We start from the raw sequence: 27,828 nt of genomic DNA, 5'->3' as shown, positions 1-27,828 counted from the left end.
GCTTGTTTGTTGTTTTCGCGGTCCCTTAGACCACATGCCTCAGTCAATTTTTTTGGGCCCAATGTTCTGGTGTAAGCTACTGTACTTCGTGCATTGTCAAAAGTAGCCATTGAAGTTTGATTATTTTTAATCGACTTTGCGTAAAATGTTTGTGGAGCTGGTTGTTTTCTAATACTGCAAAGTGCTCAAGATAAGTGTACCGTCAGGTTTTGAGGATTTGCCCATGTGTAGTTGAAACTCTGTAGTTTGAACAGGCCTATACATGCAGTAGTAAAGAACTGTGTGGAATTAAGAGAGCGATGCACACTGTTGATACAGGGACATTTGAAGAATTTGTTGTTGGGATCGCTACAAGGTCAAACAAGGAGGCATGCACTACGGAGTTGGCGAGTAGGGAAGTACAAAGGTGAATGAAAGAGTGGCTGAGCATTGAAAATTTTTTCAAATGGCAGAGTGGGCCCCCCTGTATAAACAGCAATTCTTGTACATTTGGCCAACTGTCAAGTGTATTGTGTAGAACCTTCACACATTAAAGGCTGTGAATCAATAGCATATATATAACTACACTAGTAAAGTAGGTCATATAATTAATACACAATTGGTGTTCGATCGAAAGGCAAGCTCTTATTACAGGACGCAAACTTTTTGGAGGACTTGAGTTCCTGAGTAATAGGCTTTTTCTGTAGTAACATTACTGACCTTCATAGCAAATAAGAAAATTGCAGTGATTTCAATCTTACTAGTTGGCAGTGTTAAGACTTAGTTATGATAACGTTACAGTGTGTTATATGCATAGAACTTGAAGTAGGTAGAATGACGTCATGCGACATATACTGAAGCCACCCATCCTGCTGGTTTCGCTTTGCTTGTACAGTACCGGCTCGTAATGCAAACACTACGTCTTTGACATAACCAGCGTGATAAATTTGACATAAATCAGTCGAAATTGTGATATCGTGTGCCGCATTTGGGTGCCAAAAACGTCAAAATGTGTCAGTGGACTCAGTTTCACAGGTAATTTTAAGGAAGCGATAGTAGAAGCAATAACATAGGAATGAACTTACTATAGTGTCGTCTGCTTAGCTGCTGTATTGTTATTAACTGGACCCTGGATACGGTTTAGCCTAGGCATTAGACCGGCTACGGCTATCCTTTCCGATGCGAAATGACTAAAACCTAATGAAAACATTATCACCACCTCATTTTACTTAAAACTGTATCCCTTAAGATATACCCACATGTAAAAATAACATGAGATGACGGTTATGATTTCCTGGGTTATCAATAACAATTCAATTAGGAAAATAGGCATATTCTCAACTCCGTAAATTTTGCAAAAGAGCATAAGCAGTATAGATTTAGCCAGTAATAAAAGTAATCTGAGTTTTGAGGTAGGCTAGAACCTAATCAGTCTAGCCAGTTATGTTCTGGTATCTTCTTATGAACCATTTGCCTACATTTACTCAACTATGATTTAAGACCTAATTATATTCACTTACCATGATCGGACAAAGCCTCGAGGCAAAACGACACACCTAAGCTAATACTCTTGTTAGCATCTTATTCTTTGACGACTGTCTTAATGTAAATATGAATCAAACTTTTAGCACTCTCACTTCATAAGGTGGGATCTGTTAGTCTACATAAACTACTACCAACTTTGCAACGTTAACATTAAAATGAGAAGTGCTTGCACAGAATAATATGGAAGTGTTACACAAAAGTAGGTGTGTTGGAAGGGGATTGAAGGAGAAAGGGTTGCTTTTTTTATGGCATTTTCCAGGAGTAATTATGACACTATATGAGTGGAGTACTCAAATAATACAAGCAAGAAATGTTTTGCCAGGTACCTCTCAGATAACGGAAATTACACTTTGCAGACATTAAAAGGCACAACTACACTCCACTTATACTCTAGGCATTAGAGACGTCGAATTATTTTTCAAAGTTGTTACTTAAGACAAGAGTGTATTGCTTACCACTCTGGTCGCCATAACATGTCTCAGTTGTGAAAAGTTCTCATACTCTTTCGAAAATGTGGGTAAAATCAAATTCAGTTTCAAAGTCGAATGCACAATGTTTGTATGAAGTCGTACAAATGATATGGCTTTTTGTTGCACGACGCAAAGCGCCTTCACTATGTAAAGGCTTCACGGCCTAAACACACGGCGATGCACTGTGATAGCATTCCTCCTAGTTCAACTTCTATGGTGATATGACATCTTGAAAAGAAACAGAAGAAAATGATAGTACCAACTTTCTGATTCAGCAATTGTTTTACTTTTGTAGGGACTCAGCCGAAGTGGAGACCAAAACAAAATGCTTTGTATCAACTGAATGAAACAAACTGTGTAATCTGGGTTGAAAGCTTTTCATGGGAGACATGTCAGATTGATGATAGAGATGTTGAATTTAAGAAGATCCAGGTCTATGCTGCTTGTAGCCAGCTCCCTGTAGATCCGCATGCCAACTGTTTACATATGGAACTTGGATACTATATTGACTTACCAGGTAAAAAAGAGGTGAGTTGCATGTAATAATTGTCATCATCAAGATAAACTTTGAGCTCATCATTTTGTTAACTAACAATGTAAGGTGTAGGGATAGTAAGGACATCGATGTTCTTTTAAAGAACATGGTGATGATGATCTCACTGTTTTTGCTCAGTGGTTTAGTTGTAGTCTTCAACTATGTGATTTCATAAATGTTTTGACCAGATGCTACAAGCAATAGAAAGAACTGTAATTGTAAAAGTCAGAAGTCAAACTGCTTGAAGATAGCAAAAGTTTCCCTGAGATTTTGATAAGTAACCGTCGTCTGCAATAAACATGCACACATATTTAGTAAGTGGCCATGCTAGTATTTCGAACTAAGGGGGATTGTTGACCATGTCCTATTTTATATTTGTCTATGGTTATTGATTGAATTGCATGTTTGATAGATACATCTGAGAGGTTGGCATGCTAATGTGATAGAGATTGTTAATAAATTCCTAATTCTTACATGTTACAATTTTCCCCAAGATCTTGGAAATAGTCCCTGGTCCAAGTAAAACTCATCTTTGACTAGCAATGATACACAAACAATGATAAACATTTATCCAGCTCATTGTGTAGGAATGTAATGAAAAAGAAATAGATCCCATTAACACCATATCTAGACATTCAGATTGTAATGTAATTTCACATGCATATCCTGCTTGTCTATATGAGTTTTTCAGTACTTTGTTTGATTTTTCCTTCAAGATAATTGAGAAGAATGATATGAAAATCTTGCAAGAAAAACCATTCCCCTTTTTTAAAGAGGGACAATATCCTTTGAAGATATTACTTGAAAAGATACGGCCAGAGTCTTGGAAATGCACTGAAGACACAAACCCAAAGGTAAATAGGTTCTTGTCGGACATTATAAGAATCATATGTAGTGGTAGCATTAGTTAACAATATATAGCATGTTCGTAAGTATTAATAAATATGAAGAGATCGTTGGAACATTTGTAAGAAAGATGTTTTAGCACCTTAACCTGTGCTTTATTTTATCGTTCGGTGATATTGTACGGTATTGTAAGTGAACATTTCAGTCATTCATCCAGAACATGTGCATACAAATTCATCTGGCACGTTCGCATGCTTGTTGGCACTTCGATTTCACGTTATTTGTCCTACTTTGATTCAGTAATTGTTTAATATTTAGACCTATGTAACTACACCCTCGACTAGAATGTAGGAGAGCCCCGTTGAACTTGCTGATATAGGAACATGTATGTTAATTATGGTAGCATCGGTCACTTGTTTACCTGTATCTAAATGTTCTAACATAAATCAAAATATCAAAATTGGTTGTCATTTTAATGTATAATGAGGTTATGGGTTAAACGTAAACATCTTTACATTGCAATAATTCTGCAATGTTATTTAAAGTTAGATTGCAACCAAACTTGGCATACAGTTGTTGGTTAATAACTGGTACATGTAGACCTAATTTTTTGGGGACAATCTGGACCCAAACATATTCCTGCCCCATTTATGGGCTGAGTGGGCCCACATTTTGTTTCCACCGCAAATGCATTTGGGACAAATTCTTTGGGCCCGATTTTGTGGGCCCAGTATTTTTGGGTCCACCATATTTACATTGCATTAACATTCGCAACCACAAGACTGATTGTAGCCAAACTTGGTATACAGTAGTTGGTTAATAGTGGGTATACGTAGGCCCAAATCCGTTGGAGCTATCTGGGCCCAAACAACTGTGTGCCTATTCTTGCACCGGGTGGGCTCAATTTATTTCCACCTCAAATGCATATATAAGGACACATTGTTTAGGCCTGAATTTGTGAGGCTCAATATTTTGGGAAAATTTGGGCCAACATGTTTTGGGGTACAATTTTTGGGGGCAGGATATTTTGAAGTCACTTTGTTTGGCCCTAATATTTGGGACCATTTAAATGCACAATTTTGTTTTTTGGGAGGGACCAACATTGTAATAACTCCTCAACCCTAAATCACATTATATCCAAACTTGGAATACAGTTATTGGTTAATAGCTGGTACATGTGGGTATAAATATTATGATATGGCTGATGACATACAACACTTTGATATTCCACTGAGCAAGGAACCATAGTGTGGGTTAGGCTCTTGTTCTATATTTAATTTAACCATAGTTGTTGGTCTTGAGGAAGAGAAGCATACATAAAGTGCATTTACACGACACGAATTTCCTCACGATTTGTTGTGCACGATAGCCCTGAATCGAAATCGGTTGTCTTGAGTCGTGCACGATTGATCAAGTACAGAGAAATTGTTCCAATTGATCAACTTTTAGTTTACACGACACCATTGTCGTATGCGATAAATATGTGCATTTGATGTTATATGGTTGTGGCAGGGAATTCTTGGGGGTACAGGTGCCAGAAGCGAAGGCATCTTACGGGTTATCCGTATCAAAATATTGCAATTTGCCAGCTCACTAAAATACAAAATACTGTAGAGAGAAAGGAAATAATTCATCTCCAAGTTTATATGTCCTAATGAGAAATTGTAACTGATATTGCATAATAGCATTAAGTCATATGATCTTTTTAACCCAATCAGCATCCAAGATTTCACTTTCTGCTACAGGTGATAGATACTTCAGAAAATCTGGCAGACGGATAACAAGTGTACGCCAGCAAACCAATAGGCATAGGGGTTCCTTACATTTTTTGAGAACATTTATTCAAGGGTTACTTTAGAGACAATGTTTATTCACAAGGTTTCACACTGCAAATGCTGTGGTGACCTCAAATAAGATTTGACCTAACAAAAAGGGTTCTTATACTTAATCAGGTGGATCCAAATATGAAATAATTTTAGACCACCTTGTAATTTTAAAATGATTGCCTTCAAAGAGGTCACATACATAGCCTCATGAACATAAGGAATAACATAAAGAAGAAAGAAATGAAAGCGTTTCAAAGCAATATATCTGGGATCATCATTCGCATTTTTTCACTGTCAAAATGTCACAATTAAAAGAATTTAACCCACACTGACTATTACAGTATAAAATTTACAGTTATATACAACTTGACCGTAAACAAAATTACATTCCCAGATAACTGAAAACATTCCACACACAAACTGTGAAACGAACATTCAAAATAATGACTTTGAAATAATTGCAACCATATAATGATTCACTTGAACAGTGACCATCCACGCGCAATTCTCTTTTTTAAGTTTGTGGGAATGAGCAAGTATAAAACTTAAAACTTAATTTTGTTATCTTGGTCACAAGTAATCTTAATAGAAGTTAATATTCCTGACTCTCTTCAGCTCGTCGTCTTTAATCGCACATATATTCACGTCCTTGAGTCGCTAAATTCAGCCATTTTGTAGTCACTGGTTGCTGAACCATCCGGTGGAATTCGTGACAGAAGTTGAACAGTGCTCAACTTTGCTCGACAACTTAAAATCTTAAAATGTCGCGCGACAAATGTTAAGAGAGATTCTATTCACACGCTGCGATCAAGTCTTACCCGGAATTAAAGAAATCATGGACGATTTTGTCGTGGACGAATTCCTTACGACAAGAGTAGCCGTTTACACTTACCGACAAAATTGTAGACGATTTTGTCTTGTCGTGTAAACGCGCCTTTAAAGTTTGTTTTAGAGCTTTGTCAGTCTTGGTATTGCATGTAATATACCCTTAAATATGAAACATGCACTTTGTAGAAACATATCAATTTTCCTTTGTCGCAGGAAATTTCATTCAGGAAAATAGCGATGCCTATAGAAGATTCGTGCCCGTTTTCCTTTGATAAAGTTATAGAAGAAGATTGTACGTTTTACTTCAAAGCTACTCAGGAGGAAACAATTGAATTGCGAGTCCCATACAAGGTTTGTAAATAGTTATGTAACCTACATTTGTCCTTATCCATTTCAGCATGCTGCTTATTTGACCATTGTATAACTTACGTAACTCTTGTCACCTTGAGGATAATTTGCATGAAACTTTTATGTCATTCTTATGTAATTTAACCAACACATCAATGTTTTCATGCAATGAAAGTTTGCACTTTTGATAACATAGAGCTGTTTTAGGCTGCATTTGCCCAAAATAAATAAATGTCTCAAATTATAAATACATTACCAAAAATAATATTACTCACATCATACCACAACCACACTTGAGTCCAACACTAAGTTACAGTAGAGCCGTCAGCCTAGACTTTAGCCCACTGTTAGTAATTTTCAAGAGATGTAATGATCATTCCTAATCTATCCTGTTTGGCCGTGGCAGTTAACCGTCTATTTCCAGTATGCCTCTCTGTTTAAATGTAATGACTGTCTTTACTGTCTTTACATACATTCTTGCTTTTGTCCCTGGATGTTTAATGGTAGGCTAACATTGAAATAAAATGTTGCAAATATGCTTTGTGTGTTTAAAGTAGTCTGGACTGTTTCTCCAACTGCTAGATTGTGGGGGCATCTGTTTTTATCAGTGGTGCCATTTTAATAGGTTTGCAGCAGAATGACCCCTATAAATTAGCTTTTTAATAGTTACTATTAATTCTAAGCAGACCAGGCACTTTACACAAGTGAATTTTGTAAAGTGATATTCATCCTAGATGTCAATATTTTGTAAATATACCCCTAACAATTGTGTGTGACTCAATACAACACACTTGGTCGCAGTAAGTGTTGGTAGCATCCCACTCAGGCAGATCTGTACAGTTAGTGAATGTCCAACCCTCGAAGAAAACACACAAGGAATCTACACCTGCAGACACAGATACCTCTATGATGGTAACATTCAGTCTATTTATTATTTGAAAGTATATTTCATAAAATAATGTTTGGTATGAGATGCCTTAAAAACAAATAATATATCAGACTCTCATACACTTTCTTCGAAAACTTTAGTAATCTTATCATAAACAACTTAACTCATATCTCATTGCAGAGACTGGTAGCACCCCACTCAGACAGTTCTTCACTATCACTGACAAGGGATGTCCAACGTTCACAGCAGACAATATGTTATGAATCTTCACAAATAACAGACGCCGCTTTGAGGGTAAAGTTGGAGCAGTAACAATTTTTTTTTCTATTGCAGCTACTGTAGTTTGTAACATGCATACATGAATGTGTATCAGGGCAATCAGTTTGTGTGGCTTTTTTCTCATCAAATACTGAAAATACATTATACTCAATTACAGGATTTGTCATTACAACGGGACACTAAATGGTAAATCTTTGAAGTTATTCTCAGTAGGCATAGAATCCTTATAATTTGTTACAGATTTTGTCAGAAAAAAATCCAACAAATTGGAAAGTTGTAGGTCGCAATCTTGGAATAGATGAGTCAAAGTTTAACAATCTTGTTAGAGATTTTACCAACGAGAGACACAAGGAAATTGTTTATAAGATGTTGTTGAGAAGGAAGTATTTTCATGATTGGTATTGAATATGTAATTTGTAATTTGCCTCTAAGAAGGAAGCGAGGTCCATTCGTTGAAGGCGGTAGGCTATCAGTTAACAAATCTGTTAAATTAACAATAAATTACTGAATGCAAATATGAAAGAGAAACTCTGTGTTGAAATTGACATAAATTTACAGTCGTTCCATATTTTTTATTATTGTCATTAAGATGTGGTTAAATAAAATCTTGATGGTGAGATAAAAGGAATGAAACCAGCAGAAACAATAATGATTGAATTACAGGAAGGGTTAATTTAGTGAACAAACTGCCAGAAAAAAACACTCTGCTATTTATTTTTAACTTAGCAATGAGAGGAATTGTATGAAAAGCATGTATAATGTACTGGTAACTTTGTATTCAGAGTGAGAACTGAGCAGAACCTAACAAATTGAAACCATTAGATAAAGTTTTTTAATTTTCAAAGATGGAATAAAAAGGTCACAAAGGTCTTACACAGTTATGATGATCAGAAAAAGACATAAAACTATATGAAAATGTTGAGTTTCATATTGTAAACTTGAAATGTGTCCTTTTTGTTCCTTGCTAGTGACCAGATTGAATCTATCTGATGGAATTGGGTCTTTTATATGCTGTCATATGATATATTCTCCTAATTGCTGAAAATGTCAATTTTTTTCCCTGTGACTTGAGTCAGACTCGACCTACATTTTTCTTAACCTGTTGATGTGACTTGACAACAGATGAACAGTGACTTGATATAACTTGACTTGCTTGTACAATGACTTGTGACTTGATTTGAATTTAATGGAATTTTTTTAATGGAAATTATTAGAGTAGACACTACAAATTTGTTATAAAATGCCTATTTGATAAAAGAGTAATCACTTTATTTGTTCTTACACAAACATTGTACTTACAAAAGGAAGACACATGTTGTGTATTGCAGAATTGGCTAAATATGGAGCATTTTAAACTGTTTTCTTGGCATATCCTAACTTGCTGGATTCTGGTGTAGACTATGAATTTAGTATGGTATTTTTCTTCAGAAAACTCAGCATTGACACCAGCATATCATCTGGGAAACCTTTACTACACCAAAGTTATTTTGAGAACGAATATTTTGCAGCTGATGATATTGCATCATTAATATTTTAATATAACAATGTTCCATATGTCTTAAGCAAGACATGTTTTCATTATTCATCGTCTGTTATCTCTAATGAGCTATTTTATGTACTGTAAGCATTCATATCAATGAGTTTATTTTGAGGGGGTGGGATTGAGTAGGGTGGGGCATGAAGTATGTAAACTGTTTAAGTATCCTACTAATACGAGGAGTGAGAAATATAGTTGCTGAGTTTATTCGATACTGGGTTGATTGCTATAAGTGTTGATATAAAAATGTTGGTACATAGGCAGGGGTCAATCACATATGCCTCTGGGGGCGGGGGCTTAAAAATAAATTCAACTCTCCCTCCCAAACCATAGCACACTGGCAGTAATAATATTACAAGAAATCCCTATGGTCATATACATGTGACCTACATGTAAAGTCCAACCTGAACAGTTGAAAATTTTCAAAACAGCAAAATAGATACAATGTTGTGCTTTTTACCAAACATTTCTCCTCCACGTATATATATATATATATATATATATATATATATATATTTATATATATATATATATATATATATATATATATATATATATATATATATATATATATATGGGACCTTCGTCAGCAATAGTTGGCCCTTAACTATGGATAAGTTGTAACGCTTATACCTAAGTATGACTATATAAGTTGCTTTTATATTTGACTTATAACTTGACTTGAACTGAGAAACATTGAATTTTGACTGAATTTGACTTGTAATAAAATCAAATGACTTGTAATAGACTTGACCTACTGAAATAACATTTACATGTGAATTGACTAAAGAAACATTAATTAGTGACTTGATTTGACTTGCAATTATGTCAATGACCTGTGATAGACTTGACCTAATGAAATCAACTTTATCTGTGACTTGACTTTAGAAGCATTGACTGGTGTATTTATGTGACCAAAGTATGACTTTTTTGAAACACAGGATCAAAAGATTTAAAGTGCAAAGTCAATGTTTAACATATTTATTAATATTTTTCTTGTCTTCTGATGTTAGGGTGGAGTGGAAGATTCTGCAGCTAGCAGTTCTGATAAATTAGTAGATGCAGGAATATCTCAGTCACAGAAGAGGTCTGGTGATGAAAGTCTAACTGTCAAACAACCCCTAGAAAACATTGATGTAGAAGTCAGAACAGAATGTCTCAGGGTAATAATTTACATAAGATTCTGTTGTCTTGGCAAACAGTCTTTCAGAGTATATTACACAAATTGGTGCTTTACAGTTTGTGCATGCTGGCCCTTAACCGTTACTCAAAATCCATATATGGCCCAATTATGGCAATTTGTATAGGGGCCCATATCTGTGCCATATATGGAATTTATATCTGGCCGTAACAAGAATTGGGCAGATATAACTTGATATAAGATAAAGGCCATATCTGCCTCAGGTAAAACTTTATATGGGTCACTTTTTATCTGGACCAGATATGGTCCATATATGGCAAATCCATATCTGGACCATATATGGCAAATCCATATCTGGCCCATATATAGCAGATCCACATAAGGCTTATATATGGCAAATCCATATCTGGCCCATATATGGCAAATCCATATCTGGCCCATATATGGCAAATCCTTATCTGGCCCATATATAGCAGATCCATATATGGCTAATATATGGCAAATCCAAATCTGGCCCATATATGGTAGAGTCATATCAGAGAAATCCATATTTGGCTCGTATATGGCAAATCCATATCTGGCCCATATATGGCAAATCCATATCTGGCCCATTACTTAGAAATCCATATCTGGCTCATATATGCCACATTGCCCTTGGCAAATCCATTACTGTCCCATATTATGATAATTCCAGATTGAACCAGTTAAAAAAATGGCTACATCTGTGCCAGAACTTTATCTGGCGATGTAAAGAAATATAATTTGAAACCAAATAAAGGCAATATATGGCGCAGATAAAGCAACTCTTTATTTACTGTTTAATTATCTGGCCATTAATTACATTTCCTGTTTGATCCATCAGCAGGTATTTTGTTTTTTCTTGTTTCACCTTACCCACTGTATGTCCAAGCCTTTACAAATAAAAAAAAACTAATACTAAGAAAGGGTCTTCTGTTCAAACGATTATTAAGGCAATGTGACCGTCAGAACAAAAATACATGGTTAAGAGAATAAAATATCCTGGCATGATAAAATGTTCCACGAATAAATTGGCATTTGAAAGCCTGCTTCATGACAAAATGCCCATCACTCTGCTCTCTCTATGCTGTCTTCAGTCTCTGCAAGGTCTGCGAGTTCTTTCATCGACACAAGTCTCAAAATAATGACGAAGACATATAAAGTTGGGATTACTTTATTTCCAGCACATTCCAAACCCAATTGTGTACATAACTTTTTGTGACACACAGTTTTATATGTGACTCACAATGCTTCCAACTTGAAAGAGATTTCAAAATCATTTCAAATTGTGTCTGAAAAAAACCATCTCCAGACAATTAAAACAAAAAAGCAAGGCTTAATTGGAGGTAAAGATCAACTTATCTTGGACTTAAGAATCTGCAGTATTGGACTCAAACATATCACTCAAAAAGCTCCTTGCTGTTACCTAATCCGACTGCTATGGTCATAAAATGACCGCTGTTCAAAAATTAGCCTGCACGCTCTGACAGCTATTTTACTTGTACGAGAGTCTCTGTGTATACACTGTATTGTAAAAGTATGCTTAAAAATAATACTTGAAGGTTGAGTTCTTTATTCTTCTGTGGTCCTGTAGATGTTGATACTAAATTGTGTTGTGCTATTCCTTTATTTAATATATTTGTTTTAGTAAATAAGTTCCAGGAGGGCAATATATGTTCCATTCAGTATCGAAGTTCAGTCCCAAAATATGTTGTTTCCATCCGTTCCAAAAACTTTCTTCCTTACTTCTGATTGTTAAGTTCACTATAAAATCCTTTGCCAATGTCCTGACATCAATAGGTTATTTTTTACGAATCTCCATCACCTTTTCTTAATGTACCAATCCTTTCTATTAAATTTCCTTCTGCTCTCTACACCTACCATGTGTACACTGCCTTTCCTATCTCACTCACAGAGTAACAATACACATATGTCCTTTGTTCAAAAGCAGGCTTCACACTTAATTACCCTCTGAGTCATCCTTTTTCCATCTAAGATCCTGTGGTTGCCTAGCAACCCAGATAGATCAACTAGCCAATTTATACCCCCTTTGACTTAGTGTGCACTGTAAGTGCTTTACCATTGAAATATGTACAGTACCACAATAAAGGGCAATGTAAATCTCTATGAGAATACACTATGTAAGAGCACAGAGTCCTACATGTATATCCAGTTATATCTGGCTTTATATGGCCAGATAAAACTTTTTCTGCATATCTGCATTGACTCTATATCCAGTTATATCTGGCTTTATATGTGTCACAACCCGTTCGGGGATAACCCCCTCAAGTATTTTATTGATTGCTTTACGTGTTTATTTAATTGGATGCTAATTATTTAGCCATGGTTTTGTGCATCCTTAAGCATGACGTAATCATTTCTTTGTTAACGAGTATCGGAATTCCGTCGGCATCGGGTATAAATAGAACAGTAAAGCCACGTGCTCTCTCTTTTCAATCTCGGTCCTGAACCGAAAGCAAAACCGTAAGTTGCTCTTGTTTAATTATAACATGTTAGCTCAGAATTTTAGTTCAAAAGAAACCAATTTCCACCTTCATTGAGATAACATGGACTCATTACTTTACGAATTAAATTCGGTGTTTTTGGTACTTTTATAGATGGCAAAAGAGGCAGGGAAGAGGCTAAATTAAAGCTTGAACGAGGAAAAGAAAGAGAACGTGAAACTAAGAAAAGGAAAAGGCCGACGCTCGTATAGAAAGAAAGAACATTCATTTGTATTAAACATACACGTTGATAGAACCCTCAACGAAACAACACTAGGACCATAAGAAGGAAAGGATGCCATATGAAGTATAGAAGTTAAAACGTTTAAAAGGATATATATAGAAAATGGTGACTTTTAATTGTTCTATGTAACCGCTATTAATTTTATTGTTGTTGTTAGTAATTATATTGAACCTTTTGAAACTCATATACTCTCTCTGTCCGTCTTTACACCGTTGTCGACTGCTCTCTTGAAAAGAATCCGTGACAATATGGCCATATCAAACTTGATATATCTGGATTACAATTATATCAAGATATATCTGGCTTTATATAGCCATATGAAACTTTATTTGGATATCTGGCTTACAATTATATCAAGATATATCTGGCTTTATATGGCCATATCAAACTTTATATGGATATCTGGCTTACAATTATATCAAGATATATCTGGCTTTATATGGCCATATCAAACTTTATCTATCCAGATATAGCCAGATATCAAACCAGATATGGAATATGAGTATGGGAAGGCATACGTATGTAAAGGTTCAAGCTCTGTCGTTTGCTTGTAAATATAACATCATAATTTATTTCTACTAAAAATGCTTGCCATCTAGTACTGATAATATTTTATGATACCTGAGTTTAATGAGGTATGTTCTTGCTGCAGTTAGTTTCATTAATGATACTGAATTATTTCAATTGTAGGGGGAGGGGTGGATTTATATTGCTTACGCGGGGCGCATTGTACATACGATAGCATAAACTAGTTTTACGAATATAATTAATCAAAATTATTTATTGAGGCCCTTAACACGGCATGAATCTTACGTTACATATACCTGTTTTTATGCATCACCCAACAATGGAAAAGAAAGGTCCAGAACAAGTTACCCGTGAAACTTAATCCTTATTCAAAATAAAATGTCATTTATGTTGGTCACTAAGGAAGTCCATTGTCCATGCGCATCATGTAATTGACAGCCCCTCTCATTAAGTTTGAGTCTAGCTGAGAGCTGATCACTTATGTGTAACTAAGCTGAAGAAGTGAACAATAGCCTTGCAAGCGCACGCCGTGATGACGGCGATAAGATTTGGCAATGGTCCCTTACTAAATTTATTTCCCCAAGAAGTGTTCATGTTGATCAAATAGTTCCAATATACTTAATAGATATTAACATGTTCATATGGGTCCTTTATTCCCTCGGAGACTAAATTCGTTGGAAATGCACATTGCACATAAATGACCATCATTTATATCCCTCCCCTCCCCACTCACCCCGTACATTAACTCCTGTGGTATACAATCTTTAAACATGGCGCTTAATAGAGAACTGTCATAAGTTGTATATGTTTAACTAATATTCAGTGCTGCATAGACTATCATAATGTGTGTTCATTTCAACATATTTAATTGCAGGACGTGGAAGCATCATTCCCCTCAGACAGTTCTGAGCCATCGAAGTCAGTCAATGTGCCGCACTCAGAGAAGAGATGTATTGATGAATCTACAGCTGAAGTCAAAGATGTCCCTTTGATGGTAAAGCTCATTCTATTTGTCAATTAAGACTATTTACAATATGTTGATAAGAACAGGGCTGCGTATATGAGTACACATACCTATGCTAGATCAGGGATGTGTATGAGTACACAAACCTATGCAAGAACAGGGCTGATTATGAAAACTCATAACTATGCTAGGACAGGGCTGATTATGAGTATACATAACTATGTTAGAACAGGGCTGAGTATGAGAACACATATCTATTCTAGAACAGGGCTGAGTATGAGTTCACATTACTGTGCTAAAATATGAGTGTGAGTATGACCTCACTACAAGTCTGGTCCAAAGTAGTTAGGTTGACTTTGATATGACAGAGATATTACAATAATGACATGTAGGAATTCAAGTGGTTATTTGCATGGTAATACAAAATTATGCTGGAAAATTCCTTTACATATAATGACTACATACTCAGTGACATGATATACAAAAATAATGTTCCATCAACCAGCTAAACATTTGCAGGTAAATATGAATCATATGAGCTTTCTGGTTCTCAACTATCTCCTTTTCCATTTCTTTCTCACAGAATCCTTATATGCCATCTCATCAAGCAATTAGAGGAGAAGCTGAAGGGAACCCAGCAGGAGCTGAAGCAATGACAAAAGATAGCGAAGAAGTAACAAATGAAACTTTGCAGGTAAGTATTAGTGAGTGAAAACTTCCAAGTATGATTCATGACTTTTGACCAATATCTCTCTAAATGATTTCTGACTGATACAGACTGGTTCCTAAATTGAAAGAATCGTGACTGATAACTTGCTTTCTTCACTACGTGATTTGAGGCCGACATTTAGACATTACCGAAAGTTATAATTGCTAAATTCGGTTTGCTTGTTATTCCCAATTTAACATTAAAAAACATCCCACACATTATCAAAAAGTATACATAAATAATTGCCTTATATGTTTCCTATTGTTTTAAGAAGTAATATCATGCAAATTAAATAGTAGGTGAGGCATATTGTAAAAATATTACCATGGCCACATTGTTATCATTCATATTTGGCATGTTTGTATTGTTAACAAGTGTGTATGTGTTTGTATTAAATATTAAATTGTTGAAATGAAATCAGTTATGCAAATGGTAGATGGGATTTGATGTTACTTTTTATCTCAGTACTTGACATATTGTGACGCTTACTGGCAACATGCATCTTTGCTTCTGCTGCCAGATTGGAAAACTCTTCTGAAAGTTTATCAGTAGGTAGTACATGAAATTGTTTGAAAAGCTATTTATTTTTGTAGCCAAAAATAATTTCAGAGACCAATTTTGAGGTATTTTGCCTTATTTGCCTGAAACACTCACATAATGTTACACCAAAATGTCAACCACAGTATTACATGGTTGCTGATCTCAGCATAGTATTGAAGGTGTAAAGAAGGACGTTGTGCATCTATCGTATTATCAATTACCATGTGCAGTGCTGCAGGAGCCACTGACATACTTAACTGAAAAATAATGTAACAGACTGTGCTAATGTGACAGTGGTATTGGTAGCTTGTAAGTGTCTGATATATTCCGTACCTGGCATTAAAGGCTTCATTTTACCATGGAACTGCAACGGTCTAGACAGCTTGGATTGTACTCTTGAAAAGAAGAATGTTGCTTGAGTTTGTTGTCCCACAAAACATATAACACAATAGTGGAATCATAGCATGTTTCACAGTTATGCGAGGAACTTTGTTCGGTTTGTTGGGATTGACTTTAATGTTGCAATGGCGTTATCTACATGAATCTGTGATATTTGTAATCGGTTATGCAACATATGCTCTGTGTGGAAAATGTCTGTCAACCAAAATGAATTAAATAATTTCCACCTGAAATACCTTGACAATACCTGTCTTTACAGATATACTAAAAAACGTCAAAGTATCAACTACAAGCACATTGGTAGTATAGAGATTCTGCAGCATTTTCTGCATTCTTACAGTTTGCTGTGTTAACCCTTAATCTGAGTTTTTCACCTTTTCTCCATTAAACACCTGTGTGCATTTTTTGGGCAAATCTGTGTCTATTTGTGTCAAAGTCACACTTTTCGCACATAATTGCTGCTGTTTCCATGGATAATGAAAGCTTTTGTCAAGCATATTAATGAATTGGTGGGGCAAAATGAAACGATAACACTAGCCCTTTAACTGTCTAGTACACACCTAAATTTCATTAAAAGTATATGATATGAGCATTTGCCTCATTACTGTTTTAGTTTTTGACCGTCCACTGAGTTAATAATATGGACTACCTCAGTCTATTGGAATCCTGAGATAGCATCAGAATGATGAAACATTTTGGTTATTTCAAGGACTTGTCAGAAAACCTTTCCAAAGAATGGCGGCATGTGGGAAGAAAACTGAAGCTTACAGAGACAGATCTTCGCAACATAGAGGCAGATAACAAAAGTAATGGGCAAAAGGAAGTGGTTTACCAGATGTTGCTACTATGGAAACGGAAACGTGGGATGAAAGCAACAAACAAAACACTGAGAGACGCTCTAAAAGCAGCTGGACTAATGGACCTGCACGATAATTTTCTTAAATGGGGAAAATTTGAAACAACTTCAGGTAAGTCAAAGACAACAAAACATGATTTCATTAAAGGAGATTATGTATTTCTTGCTTTGTACTTACACTAAACAGATTTTACATTCCATTGCCAAATACAACATGAAAGGGATATTAGCCTGTAGAAAGAAAAATTAACATTATTTATGGAAAACCTACTTATTCTACAATAGAGTTAATGTAAGTCTAGAAGCAATTTTGCATGGAAGTATGAGCAGCAAAGCAATCTGAAGATTGACATTTAGCAAGCAGCTGTAAAGAACATTAAGCTGTAAACGTTTACTCCTTAAAGCGCTATGTTAGAACTGTGCGAAAAAATCATACAAAATCCATATGCAAGTTATTCTCCTTGAAAGGAGCATTTCTATGATAAAGCCTACAACATGTTTTATGTCATGAATACCGTTAAAAAAATTGTCAGAGAAACGATTTTGTAATCGTTTAGGATGGATATTTCAAATATACTTGGAACTGTGGAGAACGTGACGTCATCTTTGCAAATGCAGATTGCGATAACCCACGGTCCATACAGTTCCTACAGTAATCATAACAAAAAACACGTTTGAATAGAGTTTAATTTCTTTCTTTAATTTTCTGTAAAATTTCTTTTAAATTACATATGTTTTAAAGAAAATCGTTGAGCCGTCATATTTGTAGTGCATCAATGGTTTCGTAATTTTTGTGTAACACGAGGTAAGTTTTAACAACAGACTCTTCGTTGTTTATACATTGCGCTGTCCAGCTCCAATTCGGAGCATGTTCGCGTTTACACTAATCGGACAGTTCTGTGAAGCTTAAGCTTCTCGGTACTACATTCTGCTCTGACATCGATTCCGCCAAATTTCATCTTTCGATATTCCAAATACTTTTCAAGCTTCCTTTTACTGTAAAGTTGATCTGTGAATCTTGTTTCAGCAATTTCAGGAACGGTTTATGAACTGTGATTTGAGTGTGAGAGTGTATTATGATCAACGCTTTATGTACGTACCAACTGGGCATGGTAGGCTGTATATGTACGTTCGCGATGTGTACGTAATATATAGGCAATCACCTGTGCGTGTACAAGCGAGAGTGTATTTGCTGCGGAAATGTGAGTGCTAACTTCAAGTCGCTCGTTTTGTCTATTTGACTGCACTACGTCATGCACCTAATTGATGCCCTCGAACAAACGGTGCTTTTGGGGAGAAACTGGTGAATTTGAAAGCCTTTTACAAGAAGAAACCGTCGAATGGGGACAATTTACACATGGTTAGAAAGAGAAAAATTAGACTTATGAGGACAATGTATCCTAATCTTCCACTGACTATGTTACAGAACGTAGATATTTTTGTAACAGAAGAAATATCAATTTAGTTCTCCAAATTCATGACTTCTATCAACAATGCATTGAAAGAGGTTTAAGATTGTTCTGTTAATTGTAACAATAATCATGTAAACATCTATATGCAAATGTGATATTCCGCAGTATTCTGATATATTCATTTGGTCTCACTATTTGTATAGTGGTGTGTCCATCGTTGAGGAGAGTCTCATAACCTACTACTTATAAATAGCAACTATCAGTCTATAGAGACATCCCTACACAGTAGAAAGAAAATCTACTAAGAATTTGCTGTATGTGTATGTCTTATTATATAATAATAATAATAATATAATAATATTATATAACTTATAATATGGCAAACCATGTTTGGTACAATCATGATTTGAAGAGTATATGTGAAATGTTAATCATAGTAAACTTTAATGATTTGACAGTATAGAGAATGAAGTCATCATGTCCATTCAAATGAAGATGCAATTTTTTAGGTCAAATTATACATCGAAAGATGAACTTAGTCGCTGCCTTATCATAGTACAATGAAAATTCAGCAGACATTTCAAATGCATCAAATTTGAAAGAGCAATCACAAATTGTAAACATTAGTCATGAATTTGAAATGCAAGCAAGAAATAAATGGCAAAATTCTTACCTAAGCTGAACGCTCTAAAGTTTACAATTTCTTTTTCCATAGTTGAAGGCACTGCCATAGAGTGATGAGCAGAGCCAAACAAAATTCAGTGACTTTGTAGAAGTACTTTTAATGCCAGGTAAGTGAGATCATTTAATATATTAAACAATATTTGTCCATCATGCAGACTCTTTCACTCTCATATGATCTCAGCAATTATAATAGGCTATGTATTGTACTTTAAACATTAAAATTCTGTATCTTTTTAGTATTAATTTTGTCATAAACTGCACAATGAATTACAATCTAGTATAGTGTGTACAGCCATTTGCCGAATGTTGGAAAACAGGCTTCTCTCAAAAGTTTCACAAGTTTACTTTCAATTGTCATTGATTATTAGATAATAGGTTACTATTATAATAACAGTTATCCATACTGCAGTTTCCTTAAATAAAATAACACTAATACGATTCTTTGTGTTGTGGGAGGATTAAACTTTGATTTCCACTTTCCAATGACCAGGCAATCGGTTTACATTTCTGTATGATCTAATTTAAAAACACTTTTCTCAATCTTTCAATCTACTTCAGAGGTCATTCTATAAGTAAATACAGGTAATAACCCTACTCATTTATATTCGTGCTATTGCCATATCTTGCATCTTGCAGATGACTGTGGAGGATATGTCTGATATCCAGTCAGACTATTCTGTTCGTCGGAAGGAAGTGATTCTACAAATGCGTACTACATGAAGCAAGAATGTGGCAATTGGTCAACTTGTGGAATTCTCCACAAAAATCAAGGAGTCTGTTAGAACTTGTGTTGGGAAATGTTAGGTATGTTAATAATTTCAACTCTAATAATCTATATTTGGGCTGTGAGCTAAGAGTGCTTGAATTTCCTTAAAATGAATGAAATATTATTGAACCAATTATTCTGTGATATAGAAAGAAACATCTGTCAAGTTACTGATTTACAAAAAATTGAAAACCATGCAGATAATTTACTTTATTAACTATGAAGAAAGCAATGCAAATATTAAATAATGGCTTTTAATTCCGAACATTTGCAGAAAAATGTCTTTAAATATGCATTTCAGCTTTATTAATAATATTCATAACATATGCTGCATCGATTTAAAGTGAAAAATCATCATTTGTATTTACATATCATAGTAGCTGACTCCATCTACGTGCATTGTTGTCTCTTCCTTAGATCTACAGCTCATATGAACATAACACTGGCTTTGTCATAGTTTATAGAGTCAGTATAACTGGATATGAGAAAAGAGAAGCAACAGTACCATGATGAAAATAAGAAGTCAGTGATACTTCAAAACATGTGCCTGTACATCAGCATATCATATGGTATGTGATAAATCCATAAAATTTGGTAAAAGTTTGGGTGAGAAATTAAGAAATGTCATTTGTCACATATTACAGTAGTTCTCTTGGTGAACTCTGTGTATGGTACTAGTGGAGATGTGTAAGTTAAGAAGTTTCTAACATTATCAGTGACTGCATGTATGTTGCTACGTAATCGGCCGCTTATGGAGTTACTTTTGACATTGTATATTGCAGCATCTAGCGTGTATTAGTCAATCTCAAATTCATGAAATTAGTACAAATATAACAGTCAAGATTCACACTTGATACTCTGTCAGTAGGCTATATAAGTAGACCCCAGTTACAGAATGTCAGTAACTTGTGACACTTGAATGGCAGCATGTAGTGTGTATTAGTCAATCTCAAAATCATGAAATTACTACAAATATAACAAACTTGATCAAGATTCACACTTGATAGTCTGTCAGTAGGCTTTATTAGTAGACCCCAGTTACAGAATGTCAGTAACTTGTGACATTTGAATGGCAGCATCTAGCGTGTATTAGTCAATCTCAAATTCATGAAATTAGTACAAATATAACAGTCAAGATTCACACTTTATAGTCTGTCAGTAGGCTATATAAGTAGACCCCAGTTACAGAATGTCAGTAACTTGTGACATTTGAATGGCAGCATCTAGCGTGTATTAGTCAATCTCAAATTCATGAAATTAGTACAAATATAACAGTCAAGATTCACACTTGATAGTCTGTCAGTAAGCTATATAAGTAGACCCCAGTTACAGAATGTCAGTAACTTGTGACATTTGAATGGCAGCATCTAGCGTGTATTAGTCAATCTCAAATTCATGAAATTAGTACAAATATAACATTCAAGATTCACACTTGATAGTCTATCAGTAGGCTATATAAGTAGACCCCAGTTATAGAATGTCAGTAACTTGTGACATTTGAATGGCAGCATCTAGTGTGTATTAGTCAATCTCAAATTCATGAAATTAGTACCAATATAACAGTCAAGATTCACACTTGATAGTCTGTCAGTAGGCTATATTGGTAGACCCCAGTTACAGAATGTCAGTAACTTGTGACTTTTGAATGGCAGCATTTAGTGTGTATTAGTCAATCTCAAATTCATGAAATTAGAACCAATATAAGAGTAAAGATTAACAATTGATCTGTCAGTAGGCTTTTTAAGTAGACCACAGTTACATGATAATAGTTATTTTAACATTCCTGCTATACTCAGCATGTTCCTTATTTTCTTTGTAGATATTCTTGGTATGCTCTTCTACCATCATCATCTGTATGATGGTTGTTAACATCTGCCCTAGACTGTGTATGTGTTCACATTACAGTCATATCCCAGCAGGACAGGAAAGAAGATATCCATTCAGTTATCTGGTACGTAATATATACATTTTGTTACTCTGCTTATATGGGAACTAATGTTTAATTAAATTATACAACAATTAAAGTCAAGAGGTTTACTGTTTTTTGAGATATGTTGAATAGTGTGATGGTATATATTTTTACTTGGCCAGGAGCGTACTTATTGCAATTTCTTCACTTGGGTATGCCTTTCCAGAAGATACCAAGTGTGCTCTCATAAGAAAATATTATAAATTGAGTGACAATCATTCTGATCACTAGATGGAGTTTAGTGATGCTTTGAGTGTCTTCACTGAAAGTCTTTCTTCAAAGTAATCATGTATAGATTTGGTTGAACATCCTCAGTTTCAGTGATGGTATTATGTATTCTGTGCCATTATAACATGTCTATACATGTAATGTATAGGGAGATGAGATATCGTACTTAACCCATGAGAAATAAGAGGAAGTGTGGAGGAGATAAGATCTGCAACTCCAGGATTTGCCATCTTGTTTTACTTACAATAGTGGCATGCATGACGAATGTAAAAGATGTAAATTACACAACTTTTTAAAAAATAAACCTGTATACGCTACATCAAATGGGTAGAATGAAGACTGTGACTCTGTAGTGAAGCTAATATGATGAACCTACTGAACCAATGTGCTCAATTGAATGTGCTTAAATATGTTTACATAAGCTTTGCTCAATGTACAGCATTAAAAAAAGGTATAAATGCGTGCATGATTGTGTGTAGGAATCATTGGATTGTAAATATTACAACTAAAAAACTTTATTGTGGATGAATTCATAATTGGTAAGTAGATCTTGTGAACATCAAAACAGATTCCACTGAGGGACACAAGGAGACTGTTTATCAGATGCTACAGACAAGGAAACAGGGACATGGGAGTAAATCAACATACAGGGTATTAGGAGGCGCTCTAAATGCAGCTGGCTGTAGAGACCTGCAGGAGGAAGTGCTTAAGCAAGGTTTATATTAAATGTAATAATTTAAATACCCCAAAGGAATTAGCTACCATATAACTTATATCCTCAGTGGATGTGAAGTGACATGAGATTAATAATAATCTACCTGACATTCATTGACAGGCACAATGAATATTCATAGCGAGTAATTGCCAGCAATTACTGTATCAGTTAATGTTGGTTAAAAGGAATATTAAAAACAAAAACTACTTTCTGCTACAGCAACTGACTTAACCCCTTTAAACGATCTGTGTATAATGTGCCATTTTTTCTCATTAACATTCATAACATAATAATGATATACTTTCATTGTAATGAGCTACCATCATAGTTACAGCTATGATTATGCATTCTGTTTTCTTGTCCTTATGTTTACATCATTTACATCATTGATCATTCCATAGCTCTCGAGCAAGTATGACCAAATCAGAGATCCAAAATAGAACGATACCGTGATGGAGAACAGATGTCAGTAATACTTTGAGTTGTATTCCTGTTCATCAGCATATCGTATGGTATGTTATATATTCATAGTTTTGTCAGTCTCAAGTCAGTCAGAAATACCAAGTCAAAAGTCAAGATTGATTGATCGTGTGTGTAGTGATGTGATTTAGTTTGGGCTGTACGAAGGTAGGGAAAACATTTGTGGGAAAACCGATTTCATTGTGGAAATATATTTAAGATTGAATAAGGGTAGGGAAAACACACAGTAACTTTTGACAGATAAAGAACCAAATTTGGAAAATAAACAAGAGACCATGGCATTGAAAGCTTGGGCAGATTGGGTACCCCAGATCTGGCTAGACACTCCCCAGGGAACAGCCTTCCAAACTAGAGCCCACCAGGTGTCTGCTGTCTTCCACAGAGGGGTTAAACTTGAAAACACTCCAGCCACCGAGGACCCTAAACTAGTGGACTTCCCTGGCTTTAATTGAGCATCTTCTCTATATCAGAAAGTCTGCAATGACAAAATAAATATATAATTATGAATTCAAGAATCAGGATATAGAAACAGAATTGGTAATCTGTATCTACCTGACATATAGGTCATATCCTGAACTAAAATCTTTTTCCAGGATAGTTTGATAAATAAGTTGGAAATCCATCATTGGAATGATGGCGTCATACTTTCTATTCTTTCTTCAAATTTTAAATATAATGTTGATATGGTTCAATATAATTGAGTTTGGTTGCAATAGCTGTACTACATAACCAACCTGAGATAAAAAAGATCGTTTTCTTTGCAGCGAAGCTCTGATGATGGCCAACCGTGATCATTGTTATTATAAATTTGTAGTTTAATCTTACAAATTAAATGTGTTTATCTTTATGTATGGTTGCACAAAGTAATAGATGTATAATTCAACATAGAATTGAATAATCACTAAATGAAAACTTACACCAAACTAACAATAATCTTTGGAATTAATAGATTTGAAATGAATGATTTTTTTTTGAAAGCTGGTTTCTTCTTTCCATATACAGCTTTGAATTCGATGCAATCAAGAGAGCAACATGTCAACTTGAAGGCCAGACCATCCGACAGACCTATAATTTCTAAATTTTTGCTCCAAGGATGCTCTTTTAGGGATTGAGACAGTTATGACATCAGAATTGTAAGTCATGGACTCGGTGATCTATCACAGTCCTGAAAATTAACTTAATACCCAAAGTTGTTGTAATTTTAAGGTCACTTAGAGAAAGTGTGTATATACTGTTCGCTTAAAGCTATCTTTATACAAGCTATGAAGAAGAAGCAAAATATTGTAGCAAAGGTACAGACTTTGAATCTAAAGGAAAGGACTTCAAGTGGCCATTTTGTCACCAATTAATTTATGCCTGAGAATTAATTCAAGGGGCACAATGTGAACTGACTGGGCTGGGGGTACCAAATTTAATACAACATCTGTGGCAATAGAGTACTTCTACTTTGAAGGAACCAGCTTCTGCTATGTTGACAAAAGTTATTGTCAGGAAAACGCATCTACATAAAGCTGCTATCTGAATAGGGGATAAAGCGATGTTAGTATAACCACAGGGCAACTACCCAGGCTCTCATCTGAAGGAGATATCAGGAAGTTTGACATCAGACCGGTCTAAAGACCTACTCTAACTGCAAGTATGACAAATGTAAATTATGTAATGTATGTTGTAGAAACTGGTAGAGATCACTGACTTCATTAACATCACCGGAAAATCACCAGCATTTGTAGCAAATATATACTGCAGTACTACTGAATGTACAAAAAAGTATATGTTACAGTTACAATGACTAAATAGGGGAGAAGAAGGACTAGGACTTTAATACAGTATAATTACCACAGTAGCAATCAGTTCAGCAAAGGAGATAATGAAGGCATGTTGGTAACACGACAAGAACACTGGGAATTTGGTTGTTGTCATATACACAATGCGATCAACTAGGAGTTTAATAACACATCATTTGTCCATAATAGAATTGCTCTGTTAAATCGGGTAATATATTTTTTATATATATTTTTAATTCAATGTGTCAATTTGCCAGCATTGCCTCTTAAATACTATCAGAGAGTTTTCCATTCCAATTTATGTAACGTACGTAGCTCACGGTTGTCAGTATCATATAAACAAGTAAGTGCAAGTGGTAATTGCAAGATGGTAATGTACTGTCTTCCTTTACAGAGTAAGTCTGATGAGAGAAAAGAACATTCAGAGTTCATGTTATCTATTGTGTACTATATTAATGTAATGGTTGATAACATGTTGTAAAGTAAAATTCAGTAGAACTATGAATTATCTCACATTTCACAGAATGCACTTCAAAGAACATTGCAAAGACCATTGATGGTTACAGGGTGTGTTCATTATCACTGTGAAGCATATATTAATACATATGGTGTATAACATTGATTGTCCTTACACTGTTTTTATTTGCAAGCACATTCTACCCAGTAGACCTACTATTTGTCAATAGCTTCCAGTTACAATCCAATAATCCCATCTTTAGCTATTGGGAATGTTATGGTGTAAAGAAGCGAGTTCTTTGTTCCTACATCTTAGGTTTACATTAAAAATGATAGCCTAATTATGTTCATATGGTAATATTCAGTATAACATGTCTACAATAGTATACCTGTTCGATTTAAATACACACATTGTGTCACGCTGTAACCGAATTGCAAATGGAAGATATTTTACACCTTCGTGGGTTTCATATTCTTCGTTTTGTTGTAATTTGTAATCAATTGTAGTGACGGGCAACTGTGTGTGCTACCTTGCTTGTAAACACGATTAGACTGGATGGCCTCAAAATTTTCTTGTTGATAATCTTTGTTGATGTCAAGCATTTTGTTTCTGGTGGAGGTGACAGGTCATATGGAGTCAGTAAACTTTGTAAATTGTAAATACCATATATTAAGATACAACTTTGGATGAATGTCATATTTAGTGTTTATTCGCTCTATGATTAATTAGATGAACCTCTATTGTTATCATTGGATGTCAACTTTCACTTGAGGTCAGCAGAGATCAGAAGCTAAACATCTTGAAAACACGATATCTCAAGAAGGCAATATTGAATGAATCTCATATTTAGAATATTGATACTCTTTATTCAAGAAACCTATTTTTCAAATGTCATTTCAGGTCAGCAGAGGCAAATATATGAAGAACTTGTAAAGAGGATATATCAAGAATTTAACTTAAGAAGAATTTCATATTTTAATACTTAGCTGCTCCATTATGAGAACTATGTTGTCCTTATTGGTGGACGAAGGTAATTTGATTTCATGAAACTGAAATGAATGTAAACATGATGTCACAAGCGATGAATCTCGGACATATTTCTTATTTGGTTTGTGGAGGCTCTATTTTACATAAATGAACCCTATCATTTTCCTTTTTTAGTTATCTTACTTTTAGTCCCACTGCCTCATTGCTATTAATAAAATAATGTATGTTATGTGACTTAATGATAGATATAAACGAGATGAAATGTCACTTGATTTTATCAGACGGCTAGGTTTGATGAAAACACTGTAAAACTTATATCTGCTTTAGCAAACATAAGATTAATCCCGTAACCCATATAAGGAACCCTCACCATAGGTACCAACATTATTGTCTGTAGCTTAATTAGCATTGTTGATGAAGCTTGTGCCATAACAATCATGCCTTTATATCTTTCTGTCAACATCAGTGCTAATGTTATTTGCCAACAATCATATTGATCAATCCTGACGAAGGTTCTCCAAGTTTTTTTCTTTGTAAGTGGCCTTATTAATCTGTCAAAAATAAATCGAGGTTCATTTGTGGTCGAGACAGGTCCAAATATGAACTGCTTTATAACATCTCGTCCAAGGGTCTTAATTTCTTCCAGGTGGACATTTCTGGCCATGGCTGATTGGAAAGGGGCACCAATGTACCATTTATGCACAGGCTTGTTCACGTTGATGGGCAAACCAAGTGAATTAAATATTTCAGTTAGTAGAGGGTACCAAATAAAGTACATCAAATTGGTCGCAAGTAACCTTGAGTTTGATGATATGTAAAACAACGTTGATTAAGATAATACATGCCATTGGTTCCGCTCTCAACCAGATCTTTGTACTCGAACTCCCATTAACAGTACTCAATACGGTCAAGGAATATCACAGTGTTACATCATAATGATTTACTCTGCCAATCACAATGGTTGGAAATGGTTTTACTGCTGGGTGATAAGGTCAAGGGTTATAACAGTGTTTGGTAATATTGTGTATTAATATGGTTGAAGTCTATTTGGATGTGTTACTCAATTGATAACTGCTTGGAGTTTACAACAAAAGCAATACTTTAGATATAGTCTTCCAGTCACAATAGGTTTTGTTTGATGGAACGTTTGCCTTGTTTCAGTAATGAGTGGGAAATGGGGTCAAAGGTTGTTTCAGTTCAAGGCAGAGTTGTGTTTTTCTTCCAATGTTATGAACATGGACGTTACTCGCAATCTTCAATAATTTGGAAGAGGACAAAAGTAGGACAAGCAGCGATATATAAACGTGACTTATTCCTTGCTAAGCACTCAGCAACATTGAATGTTGTATTTCATGCTGTAG

General features: G+C 35.0%; 1 protein-coding gene across 12 annotated transcripts in view; it reads left to right on the top strand.

Moving 5' to 3' along the window:
• Positions 1-26,811, top strand: part of LOC139977171 (uncharacterized) — a 66,506-nt gene extending 39,695 nt beyond the window's left edge. For 3 of the 12 annotated variants that reach the window (XM_071986397.1, XM_071986387.1, XM_071986399.1), the window contains 14 exons: positions 2,290-2,522; positions 3,246-3,383; positions 6,243-6,380; positions 7,447-7,560; positions 10,096-10,245; positions 14,392-14,511; positions 15,065-15,175; positions 16,839-17,097; positions 19,113-19,188; positions 19,718-19,885; positions 20,265-20,416; positions 21,667-21,798; positions 23,161-23,271; positions 24,242-26,811. In XM_071986397.1, coding sequence (XP_071842498.1) covers positions 2,290-2,522; positions 3,246-3,383; positions 6,243-6,380; positions 7,447-7,560; positions 10,096-10,245; positions 14,392-14,511; positions 15,065-15,175; positions 16,839-17,097; positions 19,113-19,135 — 1,286 coding nt within the window. In that variant the 3' untranslated portion in view covers positions 19,136-19,188; positions 19,718-19,885; positions 20,265-20,416; ... (1 more) ...; positions 23,161-23,271; positions 24,242-26,811. Of the gene's footprint in view, positions 1-2,289; positions 2,523-3,245; positions 3,384-6,242; positions 6,381-7,446; positions 7,561-10,095; positions 10,246-12,859; positions 14,512-15,064; positions 15,176-16,838; positions 17,098-19,112; positions 19,189-19,717; positions 19,886-20,264; positions 20,417-21,666; positions 21,799-22,612; positions 22,773-23,160; positions 23,272-24,241 lie in introns of those variants that run through there. The other 9 variants (XM_071986388.1, XM_071986389.1, XM_071986391.1 and 6 more) reach the window with 9 other exon arrangements.
• The last annotated feature ends 1,017 nt before the right edge of the window (positions 26,812-27,828 follow it).

Source organism: Apostichopus japonicus, chromosome 12, assembly GCF_037975245.1.
Source record: "Apostichopus japonicus isolate 1M-3 chromosome 12, ASM3797524v1, whole genome shotgun sequence".
Taxonomy (NCBI): domain Eukaryota; kingdom Metazoa; phylum Echinodermata; class Holothuroidea; order Aspidochirotida; family Stichopodidae; genus Apostichopus; species Apostichopus japonicus.
The sequence above is the reverse complement of the archived record's forward strand: the minus strand, read 5'-3'. Positions and strand labels throughout refer to the sequence as shown.